The sequence below is a fragment of the Pieris brassicae genome, chromosome 12, assembly GCF_905147105.1.
Source record: "Pieris brassicae chromosome 12, ilPieBrab1.1, whole genome shotgun sequence".
NCBI lineage: Eukaryota > Metazoa > Arthropoda > Insecta > Lepidoptera > Pieridae > Pieris > Pieris brassicae.
Window position 1 is genome coordinate 10,071,224 of NC_059676.1, and position 13,804 is coordinate 10,085,027.

General features: G+C 34.0%; 1 protein-coding gene across 1 annotated transcript in view; it reads left to right on the forward strand.

Annotated features, from left to right (window-relative positions):
* The window catches only part of LOC123717171 (neurofibromin), a 66,997-nt gene extending 56,031 nt beyond the window's left edge, over positions 1 to 10,966 (forward strand). Inside the window, exons 59-68 of the mRNA XM_045673039.1 lie at positions 880 to 950; positions 3,074 to 3,154; positions 3,353 to 3,448; positions 4,432 to 4,555; positions 4,729 to 4,804; positions 5,841 to 5,928; positions 7,069 to 7,167; positions 9,537 to 9,678; positions 10,207 to 10,262; positions 10,606 to 10,966. Coding sequence (XP_045528995.1) covers positions 880 to 950; positions 3,074 to 3,154; positions 3,353 to 3,448; positions 4,432 to 4,555; positions 4,729 to 4,804; positions 5,841 to 5,928; positions 7,069 to 7,167; positions 9,537 to 9,678; positions 10,207 to 10,253 — 824 coding nt within the window. The 3' untranslated portion in view covers positions 10,254 to 10,262; positions 10,606 to 10,966. The remainder of the gene's footprint in view (positions 1 to 879; positions 951 to 3,073; positions 3,155 to 3,352; positions 3,449 to 4,431; positions 4,556 to 4,728; positions 4,805 to 5,840; positions 5,929 to 7,068; positions 7,168 to 9,536; positions 9,679 to 10,206; positions 10,263 to 10,605) is intronic.
* Positions 10,967 to 13,804: the final 2,838 nt, after the last annotated feature.

The window sequence follows — 13,804 nt, forward strand, 5'->3', positions numbered from 1 at the left end:
CTTTTTGAACGGATTGAAGCTATGTATTATTATTAAAACTTATAATTATTACATAATTTTAACTTTGCGATTGCTTTTCAGCGTGCGTGGTATGAATATAAATTATGTAATCATTATAAGTTTTAATAATAATACATAGTTTCAATCCGTTTAAAATGTATTTTTCCTTAATGTGTAAAAGGTAACATCATCAACAAAAGAAAATAAAAATGTATTTATTTGTTACTTATATATATATATATATATATATATATATATATATATATACATACTATTTAGGAACCCTTTTAAGTAAATAATACATGTGTAGAGTTCCCAGCTCCATAGTTCCTCCAGGGAACTTAATTAAATTCTATAACAATTTTTATTTGTTCAATATTTTTTGTTTTCTGAATAGTATAAATGTCTTTTATGCATCTCCTTCCGTATCCTGTTCTGTCCAAGCTATTTTCTGAAAATTATCCATATGAATTACAATAAATCTCGTTTATTGTTATTAACATTTAAATATAGGTATTATTACAGAAATAAATAATGTAGACTGCTTTAACATTCAACAGCATTCTTAAAAAGTAGTTATCTAACTCATTTTATCGCAGCGTAAACACAATTTGACAGAAAGAGAGGAAAGACTACTTGACTTGTGTAACTGACTTATTTTCGTCGGATAAACTTAAAACTAAAATCTAAAGATTTTTTTTTATTCTCATTTCGACAACTGTTCATATATATCCATCCATTGAAAACCGGTCTTTCTGATTTATGAAAGAGCAAACTTCTTATTTATAGACAGTAAATCAGTCTAATTGCAGTAATCATACTACTTTGAGTGATATACATCGATGTAGTTTTTATGAAGGTTTATTGTTTATATTTTAGGAAAATCACCAACAGTGCCATCAACTAATAATGGTGGCCAAAGTCCACATCCATCAAATATATCGCATCAGGTAATGTTTTTTAACGTGTATTTAATAGTTCTATACTATATCAATTTCAGATCAACCATAAACCATCTATTTTGAATATCAGATCCACGCTAATCCACTTTGGCCCCATGTCCGGAAATACTCCCTTTTAAAGATGAACGTTTTTAGTACAAAAAGCAAAATCATAGTCGCAAGTAGAGGTGTATCAATTATATTCGAAATAATAGCAGGTGCTATAAATCACAAGTGATTTTTCATATGATGTTTGTGGTTAGCAAACTGCTAAGCGTGGCTGTGGTATAATCTGTGGTGTCTGTGGAATTATTAATTATTTAAAATGATTTCTGTAAACGTGTATTTTGTTGAGGAATATTTTAATTTGGTTTGTAGTTAGTGGTATGATTGTGTATTTCTATTTATGACAAATGGTGCGTAGATAATGAACTTATGACGCTACGTCAGAAGCATAAGTTTGTGCTTAGAGTTCTATGTACAATGGTTATTAAAACCAATCTATATATCACTATGTACATTCGTACTCAGAACGTTTTCATGCAAATTTAGTTTTCGCTTTTCTACGTACACTACTGTTAAGGCATCTTGTCTAAGCCCCCTTTGGGCCTTAAAATTATCTTTATCTTATATATCCAAAGAACGGTGGACAACATTTAATGTCTGATAAATTTAAAAAAGTTTATAATAACAAATGAAATTGCTAATGTCTCATGTAACGACTCTAAGCACGGCTGAAGTAAAATAAAATAACCATTTGTCATAAAACTATTATCTATATTTCTAATCATTCTTCTATACATTGTCTTTTCATGCGACTTGGATCGATCTGTATCGTTTGTATGCAATCATTTACGTTGCTGCTGTCCGCCGTAACTGTTATTTTAACGATATCACTGTTAATAACTGCTATTTCACATTCAATAACTGTTATTAAACGGATATTTTGCTTACACATGTAGTCAGCTAGAATGCGCTTCAAAACTCAAAGATCGTTCTCCGTGCCTACAGCTAAAGAGACCATTAAACCGCCTAGGGTGCTTATAGCTTATACTTACACAGTTATTTGAATTTAAATGTATTGATGTCCTAAATTGCAGTTTATTTTAAATGACTTGTCTGTAAAACCAGTCCAAAATGTTCGATAAAATTGTCGTAATTATTATATCCTAAAAGCCCTATTTCAGAGAAAATAATACGTCCTTTGTACATAATACACAATGATTCATACATAGAACACTTGGAACGCATTCAGATATGAAAACGTAGTTTTGAACCATTTTCAATTGTTTCGAGTGACATTTTTCCATAAAATGCTGTTAGAAGACATTACAGAAACAAAAGACTAAACTATCGCAATTGTGTGCGCCAGATCTTTTGATTTTCTCTCGATTCACGTGGTCAAAAATCGCTTTAAATAGATTTATTAATAACCAATTATAGTCGACGCATTATGAACTGAGGCTTCGTGTCATTAATCATATTTAACTGTCTGTCTCACTCGCACTAACAGCTTATATGGAGTGGTGTATTTATGAAGAATTTTAGAGGTGCATAACGGGAACGAGTTGATAACGGGATAGGTACAATCGAAATGCTTAATTAAGTATTAATAGGAATATTTTTTCGCTATCTGAAAATAGAAGTTTTTAATAGAGAAACTGTAGATTTCGTAATGTGGCCGAAAGGTTCGTTTTTATATCTAGGTATATTTTTTAGTGCTTCAACATTCCTCATCCATATCTTCCCCATCTGTGTCGTCTTTCTGTAGGTTAATAAGAGGTGGTGTTTGATCTCTTAAAATACATAGACGTATCGACCTCGTGTGCGCAGGTAGCTAAGTATCGATTACGGATTCAAGTACGTGCACATTCCAACTGTTAGTGACACTAATTGCACAACGACTCAATTTAAAATGCGTCGACTTTAGTACCCTTTCTACCCGAAGACCGCTTAACGTTTAAACTATGACTAAATCTTCCATTAAGCATGCGACAATTTGCGGGTCCAATTTGACTTGACCAACCCCGTAGCTCCACGAAAACCCCCAATAGTTGTAGAATGTGCATAACCCATAGAAAGCATTCCATGGGACCTAATTGAGATTTAATTAAATAAAAATATAATTTTAGGATAGCGAAGGCCGAGCGCATAGTGTACAACACGGTGCTACTGGTGATGCAGCCAGAGAGAGCACGGATGATACACCAGACGTGAGTTACTATTGTGGGGCATGGCATATGTATAAGTTTGTATTTATACATTTATTTTGGGTTGGATTTATGTTGGGTTTTAGATAAATTACTAATTTTACAACGTTATATATGAATATAGGATTATCTTTAAAAATAATTAAAGTTTTGAATCAGTAGCTTTGGTAGTATACAATGTGAATGTGGCGAATGCGACAGGTTGATGAAGACGGGCGTGAATCTCAAGGTAGCTTAGATGGATCTGAACGGCCTGCCTCTACCAAATCTGGGGACAGCTACCCCACTGATGATAAGGTGAGGAAATCGGTGTATCACATTTAAAAAGCTGTACATATAGTATACAGTAGTAACACTAGACCACTTTTATCTGGATATCCATTATTAATATGTGCTAATAAACAGCTTAAACTCATTAAGAAAACACTTTTTAAACGGATTGAAGCTGTATTATTATTAAAAACTTATAATCATTTATATAATTTTTTTTCCCCACATTTCGCGTGCTTTACAGCGTGCGTGGTCACGGTGACTGAAGACAAAAGGTGTTGAATGTCAAAAGTATCATAGCTGTAGAGAAAGTTGTGTTATCTGTATTTATTGCCCCGAAGTTGGTATCGACTAAAAGATGACGGGCAAAAATGACTCACGGTGTCCTCTATCATTAACAAAAGAACATACTATCAGCTTAAACTCCATATGACGTCCCTCGATTTAACGACGAACTCCCTAAAGCGTCGAATCAATTGGCTTTGGTTGGTTTAGCTTGCTCTTCGATACAATGATACTCTACATAGCATTACACCAATAACGACAACAATTGAGTAATAAAGTACTATTTTAATACTAATGATATATATCCTTATGAAAACATGTTTTATTATAAAAATAGGCATATTCGACATTAATTATTTTGATCAGTCCCAAATTGAAATTGATAAAATGGGAACCTGTATGCTATACCTACTATAGGTTTTGGGGAAAACAGATAGGAGGCTCAATGAGGCTTGATGTTAAGTGATACGCGAGTGCGTTGCTGGTATTCTAGTACTCTCTTTTCTTGAAGGATTAAGTCGAATTGATCAAGTTCAGTGAGCAGCTGGAGCCACATAATCGTACGTGAAGAAATCTACCTTAAAATCCCCTTAACTTTGGAACGATGGACATGGAGGTTCTGCCTCGACGACCGATGATGAAACTTAGCTGCAGCCGTAGATTATGATTAGTTTGTAAGTAATAATCTATTGTATTGTAAATCAAGGAATTTTTATTTTTTACAGCAATCATCTACAGAAAAGAACGGAACAGAGTACAATAGTCTTCTGGACCCTTCCGTGCTGTCAGACTTCACTACACAAGCGTTGGTTCTGACAGTTCTCGCTACATTAGTTAAATACACGTCAGGTAATATTTATTAATGTTTAAAAATAAAACGTTACAGAATGTTTTGTTTCATGAGCATTTGTCAATCTAATAGGCAAACTGGATTCCTTATGTTGTTCCTTCACGGTTTGAGCGAATGTTAAATGCGCGCACACACACACACACACACGTAATTTGTGTAATGTTCTTTACAGAGGAAGATGAGATAAGAATCCTCTACCAATACTTGGCTGAAGGCTCAATAGTGTTTCCGAAAGTATTTCCTGTCATGTAAGTCTGAACTCAAGTAAAATTTAATTTTGCTTAATTCTCCACATTATATTGATTATACATTTTATGTTTGTTTGTCTAATCATACTATTATGTAGTTTAATTTTGTCGATGACTGTTTTTGATAGAAATGTTGGCGTAATATAAGAATCACACAGAAAAGACTTGATCCGTTTGTTTACTGGAATGGGGATAAGTGCGACGCCAATTTTCCTAGAGAAGCTTTTCGACGGTTCATAATTATAAATGTTCAATTTGAAGCTTTAAAATCCATATCAGAATTTAAAAAAAATAGGATAATTTCTATAAATAAATCAATGGCGCTACAACTTTTTTAGGTCTGGGTCTCAGATCAGATCTGTTTCATTTGTTAATATAATAGGCAAATAGGTGATCAGCCTCCTGTGCCTGACTCACCGTCGACTTTTAGTGTCTAAGGCATTCCGGTTTCCTCACGATGTACTTCACCGTTTGATGCACATCCATTGGTGCACAGCGGGGGGGATTGAACCTACAATCTCAAGGATGAGAGTCACAAGCTTAAGCCACTGGACCAGCATACACTGTCACTTATATTATTTAATAAACTGTAATCGTTTTTAAATACTTATCCAATTTTAAAATCGCTTAACGCAACACTATGGTGCATGTTTTTGTGTCATAGTGTCTAGGGTCTTTTTCTCCATCTCTTGATTTTGTATACATGATTTTTACTACGTAAAATTAAATCACAAACTTAAACTGTTTTAGTAGCAGTTCCTTTGAATTCTCTAGTAAATCATAACTTGGCAATCCAAAAGGGTGACTGAGAGTTTTTGCCAGTTCCTCTCGTCCGTTTTACGTTGATTTGAGAACTGGCAGTAAATTATAAATGTTTACTGATATATTTATAATGGTAACACAAGGTAGTGTTACCATGTTTCAATGATATTTTCATAAGGCGACTTATCCTGACCTGTACCAAGAAGAACTGTTCCTCCTTCAGAAAACACATTCCTCTTATTAACTCTATTTAACTGTTGAATTGTTATTTCAGTCATAGCCTGTTGGATATGAAGATCAATCATGTCCTCATGCACTGCAGTGACCAAGTCATATTGAGCGCAGTGCAATGTATAATTCAGGTGAGTTTCTTTTATAACACTGACGACGATAAGCTGGATGGAACGACTTAAAAGGCCGGCAACGCAATTGCGAGCCCTCTGGCTGTGTTCTATTAAAAAACAGATAATTTTTACTAAAAAATTGTGATGTATTTTACTATTTCTATACAAGAAACTTAATTTAAAAAGATTTATGCTACCTAAATGAATGATTATTAATAATCTTAGTTTATGTACCACATGTACCACATATGTGCCACAAAGAAACCTGAACCGCAGTGATACACATACACAATCTAATGCTAGAATAATAAGTCCTGAGTACATACCTCGTTCCAATGTCTTCTTACCAGGAAGAAAGGCACACGATATTATCAGCCGTAAGGATTTGGAGAAATTCTATTAGTTTCTCTTACTCTTCAAGAAAAGAGCGTACAAATTCTTAAAAGGCCGGCAACGCACTCGCGAGCCCTCTGGCATTGAGAGTGTCCATGGGCGGCGGTATCACTTAACATCAGGTGAGCCTCCTGCCCGTTTGCCCCAATGCCCGTTTGGGATCAAAGATAGGTTAGACCGATGCTAATACCTTGTATCACGATATTTCTCAAAACGCACTAAACACACACTAAAAATCTGAATAGTGGACGTAACTATACTCAAATATAATTAACAAACGTTAATATCAAAATAAAAATGCGTCTAACATACATCGAGTAAATCTCAATTAAACTTATGTGACGATCGGCCGAGAAAAAATATTTGTTATACCCTCATCAAAAATTATTAAATTAAAATTATGTATTTCGAAAATATAATATTATATTTTTAATAATCTTAGTTTATATATAATATTAATTAAATAAATGAGTAGAGCACTACAATAATTATACATTTTTCTACTTGTAATTATTTTGTACGTTTGTTTGTGTATGGCTTAAATGTCATTTTTACTATACATTATAGACTAATTGGTTATATTTAAAATAATTTATTTATTTTCTTCTTGTAAAGTTCGTACTAAGGTCGTAGAAGCGTGCGTACGTGCACGCAAAGAAGCTCCCTGATTGGCCGAAGCATTTTGCATTATCAACACACGTTTTTATGTCTCTTTTTAACTGTTAGCTTTGATATGTTATTACTATTTTATATAAATTATTGCAGAACATGATAGCGTCTGAAGACGCGAGTCAGCAGCAGTTGCATTATATGCAGAGTTGTGGCTTCGGTGGTCTTTGGAGATTTGCCGGGCCTTTTACTAAGGTGAGAAAATTTGTTCGTTTAATCATTACGGATACCGGCAAACATCTTGAACAAATGTCCTTGACTGCGCAGAAGCCAGTTGACGTTTGTGTCCCGCGTTGTATACGATGCGCAAACTTTCCCCCACTCCCGTATTTAATGCTCAAGAAGTTTGCCGGTATTTGTAAACTGGGTTGATTTTTCAAAATGATTTTATGTAACTTATGATTATTTATTTATTCGACCCTTTATATATTGAATATACGCAGATAATAAACATAAAAAAATCAACCAACCACCATCAACAGTCTTTGACGTTTAGTTTTCCCCAACCAATTGGACCAATTCCTAACACGCCGGCCAAGCATTCGCGAGCCCTCTGGCATTCAGTGTCCATGGTGACCCAAGCTCAACTGTTAACTGATGACTCACAACAGTTGAGCTTCCTGCCCGTTTGCCCTCTTACAGTAACAAACATTAAAAGTTTTAAAAAAATCTTATTATACACATTATTTTAATTTTTTTGCTATTAAGGTTGCGATGTCGAAACCGTTACTAAATAGAATTTTTACTAAATATAGTTATCAATATCAATGTCTATTTAATTTCCCAGTATTTTGGTTGATGGTTGATGCTAAATTTATACGTTACTGAACTGAAATTTAAAACATATTTATTAGCAAAACCGTTACTACTCAAGTTATCACCTAGCATTTACGGAATTGACTTAAGTTTATAAAAAAGGTGTAACTATTTGTTTAGCTACGGCAGATTTCGACATTAATGTAAATTATTTACTTATATATATTTGATAAAGTGTGTTTTTTTTAGTTTGGTCACAGTTTATTTTTATACGATATGCTAGGGGTATAACATTTTTAGTTGAATTTAATATTAAGATTTTTTGTTTAATTGACCTGCGCATAAAATATCTTATAAATTATAATAGTACTTATAATAGCTAGAATTTTACTTTGAATATATTAACATTATTTTTAAACAAACATAATTGAAAAAATTATGATTTCAAAAGTGTTGCTATAAAAATGTAACCATAGATATTATTAAATTATATAACTGCACACCTTAAACAGAAACCGCTATTTAATAAATAACCTAAAAAATATCTCTGCTAAGTTACTTACATTTTTAAAAAAGAAAAATAATGATGCAAAAATCTTAAATTTTTTCTCGTATTAGTAGTATCTTTGTTTAATAACGGTTTCGAATTATATATCGCAATATAATTTCAGTTAAAACTTTCACACTATCACACAACACGGCCGCATTAAAACAATGTATTTAATATTTTGTATACATATATACAATATCTTTGGCAATATATGTTTTGTTAGCTTTAAGATAACGAAACAAATATAAAAAAAAAACAACTACGAACTCTCCACGTTAATGCCAAAACGCCGGTTCAAAACTACGGGATTTAAGAGAAAAAAAAAATAGAATTTTTACTAAATATAGTTATCAATATCAATGTCTATTTAATTTCCCAGTATTTTGGTTGATGGTTGATGCTAAATTTAAACGTTACTAAACTGAAATTTAAAACATATTTATTAGCGAAACCGTTACTACTCAAGTTATCACTAACTGTACTAATGTAACTATTTGTTTAGCTACGGCAGATTTCGACATTAATGTAAATTATTTACTTATATATATTTGATAAAGTGTGTTTTTTTAGTTTGGTCACAGTTTATTTTTATACGATATGCTAGGGGTATTACATTTTTAGTTGAATTTCATATTTAGATTTTTTGTTTAATTGACCTGCGCATAAAATATCTTATAAATTATAATAGTACTTATAATAGCTAGAATTTTACTTTGAATATATTAACATTATTTTTAAAAAACATAATTGAAAAAATTATGATTTCAAAAGTGTTGCTATAAAAATGTAACCATAGATATTATTAAATTATATAACTGCACACCTTAAACAGAAACCGCTATTTAATAAATAACCTAAAAAATATCTCTGCTAAGTTACTTACATTTTTAAAAAAGAAAAATAATGATGCAAAAATCTTAAATTTTTTCTCGTATTAGTAGTATCTTTGTTTAATAACGGTTTCGAATTATATATCGCAATATAATTTCAGTTAAAACTTTCACACTATCACACAACACGGCCGCATTAAAACAATGTATTTAATATTTTGTATACATATATACAATATCTTTGGCAATATATGTTTTGTTAGCTTTAAGATAACGAAACAAATATAAAAAAAAACAACTACGAACTCTCCACGTTAATGCCAAAACGCCGGTTCAAAACTACGGGATTTAAGAGAAAAAAAAAAATATTTTTCTTGTCAAAATTTTTTTTTGGTACAAAGTGTTTTATAGTTTAAAAACTATTCCAGAACCAATGTACAGCGGAAAGTAGTGAGCTGTTCGTGAACTGCTTAGAGGCAATGGTCGAGACTTGTCTCCCAGGAGATGAACCCCGCGTGAGGACACCGCCGCCTGATCCCGACCGAGCAGACACCGAAAGATGTTTACACGGTAATTATGAAATTATATTACAATGAGTCTTATATACATAAATTATGTATAAAAGATTTGAACACAGAATTGAACTTGGGAGCTTCGGGTAATATTCCCAAGTGGTACCACGTAATTACTGAGCTGGTTAATTTAAAAGTTTAAATTTTTTTATTCTTAAAAGGCCGGCAACGCAATCGCGAGCACTTTGGTAATGAGACTATCAATGGGCGGCGGTATCGCTTAACATAGCGTCCAGACCTTGATCAGACCAGAACTTGAGCGTCCAGACCGTTTTCCTCCTGTTACTTTAAAAAAGTTATAGAACAATGGGCAAATGGGCAAGAGCCTGATGTTAAGTGCTCATGGACACGCAGTGTTGTCGACCTTTTAAGAATCTGTACTCTCTTCTCTTGAAGGACCCTAAGTCGAATTGGTTCGGAAATACTTCAGTGGGCAGCTGGTTCCACATAGCGGTGGTGCGCGGCAAAAATTGCCTTAAAATCCTATATTCTTACCCTTTCCTAAGATGGATTTAATATTTCACAGGTGGACTTCGTCCTTCGACGATCTACTGTCCAGGTCAAGAAACCTAGCATTCACAAGTAAGATTTATTATTATTACGTTATAAATAAAATTATGCAGTCTCTATAATTATTAAGACGAATAGAGACAATCGTCGAAGACTCATAGGTTCGCTAGAATGTCAATCGAACTTAAATCTAGTTTCAAGAGCTGTCAAACATATTTTCTGTATGAAGTTTGACATATGACAGCCCTCGAAACGATATTGTAATTTGAAGTTAGAATATGGTTGGAATGCAGAAATGAGATTTAGCATGACGCCCGTGTGTCAAAATCCATTAAATGTTTGACATATGAAGGTCACACTTAAGTCCAAGTCAATGTCAAAATAGGAAATATGATGGTAGTTTTATCTATTCCAGAATGAGAGCACAACTCCTAAATGGCCTGAACGCAAGCATCGCAGAGCGCCTTACAAAATAATATTCAATAGACTTTATTATTTCCTGCCTAAGTTTCGATTTAGACGGTAACATTCACACTAAGCCAGCAAGATATTTAACACATCTGTATAAGAAAATACAGTATTCCCCCCTACATGTACGTTAACGCGGTCCGGGCCTATATAGGGGGGGGGGGTCACACTACAGATATGTAACTTAAGAAATCTTCGCGTTATACGAAAACGCGTTTTAGGGCATTTTACTGTATAGTCACAAAAAATAAATTGCAGCATATCATTTCTGATGAGAAGATCATCACAACGGATGGAGCAAAGGTTTTGACCACAGATCACGTGACTGTTGTCATATCAAACTGTGTAATGGAATCTAAACGGTAGACACATTATCCTGTGAGCAGTGTTGACCTATTGGCTTCAGCGTGCGAATCCCATCCCTGACGTCGTAGGTACCAATGGACTTTATTTTTATGTGAGGAAACCGTTTCAGGCAAAGGAGGCCTATTGCCTATTAGATTGCCAAATGATCATGAAACAGTTACAGAAATCTGAGGCCCAGACCTAAAAAGGTTTTAGTGCCGCTTATTGTATAACTTTGTTTAATATCACGTGACGGACCAGTATGCTTTGGAAAAGTTTGGTTATTGGCGCCATCCTCATCTAAATAGCTCTTGGAGACGAAATTACGCACCCAATAAAATACATTAAAAACAAATTGTTACTGATACATACTGATACATTGAAAAATACACCTTAACACAAAGGAAATAGGATTGCAATCGATTTCAAATAATGAAACTGTTATACGTACACGTGTACGTATACGTATAACGGTTTACGAACGGAAATACAATTTATTATGAGATTAATCATGTGGCACATCCGTGACGTAATTAGGAAGTAGACATTGGTTGCGTTGCAAAATAAATATGCAAATGTCTTTTCGTATAGTAATTATTTTGTATTTGTATTTTGGTCTAGTAATGACATCGTACAAACTATGTTATGGACTTAGATCCCACCGCTCGATTAGCTGTTTTTTGTTGAAATTAATTTTAAATAAATAAAAATAAAATATGTGTGTATGTTATTATGAACATAAAATACAGGTACCAATTATTCCACGTCATCAAATTTTAATAGGTAGACATTACTACGCATCGGCAAAGAAGACAGAGGATGCAGGCCGAGAGAAAAGCCGGCGTAAAAAACTGTCTGTGGACTCTTTTAAAATAGCAAATCATCAAACAACACTTATTAACAAAACAAATTTAGAAGCAGCCTATCTAGCACTAGTCCCAGGTCCCATTTAAAAGATTGAAAAAATTAGTTGCCAGCTCCGAGTCAACCGCAACGTTAGTGTTGCCAGGTGTAAAAAGATTGTTTTTGTTCATTATTTAGCCATCTATTCTTATAAAATTGTAATAAAGTTTTATATTGTTTACGATAATCCATGGTTGCCAGTTAAATATTGGCCAGCAGAGGTTGCTCCGAATAAATTAACCCATTATAAACTTGACAGCTATATTTTTAATTTGTATTTATCAAACATGATTTTTTATTAATTAACAAATTAATTACATTAATTGCGGCTGACTTGCTATAGACCACCTACTACTATTGACACTCCCTCAAGATACATTTAAAATTAATTTCATCAAAAATAGTTACAGATTGGAGCGGTGCGATCCTATATTACTAAGCATTTATTTTTTATACGGATTTTAAGAGATCTCATTAGACTAATTTGTATGTTTGCTCATTAAGTACCAAAAGTCCATGCTGTAAATAAAGTTAATTTTGTCTTGCCAATTTTGGTACTTTAAGAGCGTGTTTATTAAGTGTTGTACTAAAAAAATTAATTGTGTGTTGGTAAGGCCTATATTTGTATAAACGTTGATTATATGTTGTGAATTGAATTAGAGAATTTCAAATATCCAAAAACATATTAGGTTGGGGAAAAAGTCTTTTTGCCTTATAGTTTGTTTGAACTTGTAATAAAATCTCTTTGGCTATACTATATCTAGCTGGTTTTGGTATCATTAAAAGTTTGAATTTTAAGGAAGATCATTCCAAATTCAAATTAGGAATATGCGTGATTTTTATTTAATTTTCGTACTGTCAAGATGAGTAAATACAATGAAGAAATCCGATACATTTTAAAATTTTACTACAAAAAAGGTAAAAGTGCAAGGTATTAATTTCAACAAAAAAATGCGATATTTATGGACGTAATGCACACTGCATTGAGGTATGCATGTGAGGGTAGCACAAATTTGGTTTAAGCATTTTTAATCCGGAAATTTTGATATCAAAGATCCATATCGCTCTGGTCGAAAAAGGTCGTGGTCAAAGGCCGGACAGGCTTCACAGACTCTGGCGAAACCCTTTTTTTTCAAACGTTATTTTACTCCAGCAGGGATTATGTGGGACTCGGACATAATATTTACAACCCTACCCACTAAAACCTAACGGATGCCTTCAGCTCGCCAAAGGGTGGAGGCAGGTAACAGCTGAGCCCTATTCTTACCCCCGCCAAACGCGAATACCACAATACCACCATGACTCCTCTCACGCACTAATCTTCAAAATCTTAACGACGTTAGGGCAGACGTGCGAAAATACGGCGTCGCTGCCCCGGTCGTCGTTTCCTTACTGGCGCAGCATCTGAATCATTTTCAGGCTGACGCCGGCCATTCTCTTTCTGACTCATGACGGCCTCACAAAAAGCCTTGAAGGCATTCCAAGGAGCGTCATTGTCAGCTTCCACCATTCTTTGAATAGTTAGTGGAAGCGACAGATTGCCAAAAATGCAATCAGCAAGCATCGAGCGAAAGCAGTCCCAAGCCGGACACTCCTCAACTGTATTCCTCACCGTATCATCTATACAATCACAATGATGGCAAGAGGGTGTCGCTACCAACGATTCGATGCAGGTAGCTTCCGAAGCATCCATGGCCAGAGAGAACCTGAACGAGCCCATAGGAAAGCGATCCCCAGCGTCGGTCCACCCAGTGTTTCAAAAAGGGTTACGAATAAGATCAACGGTTTGTAAACCAAACCGACATTCTTGCAAAATTAAGCGGCGATACTCTTCTTCCAAACCCTGGACTACCTCCAGAGGTAGGTCAAAATCACCACTCCTGGCTTCAGATCTTCTC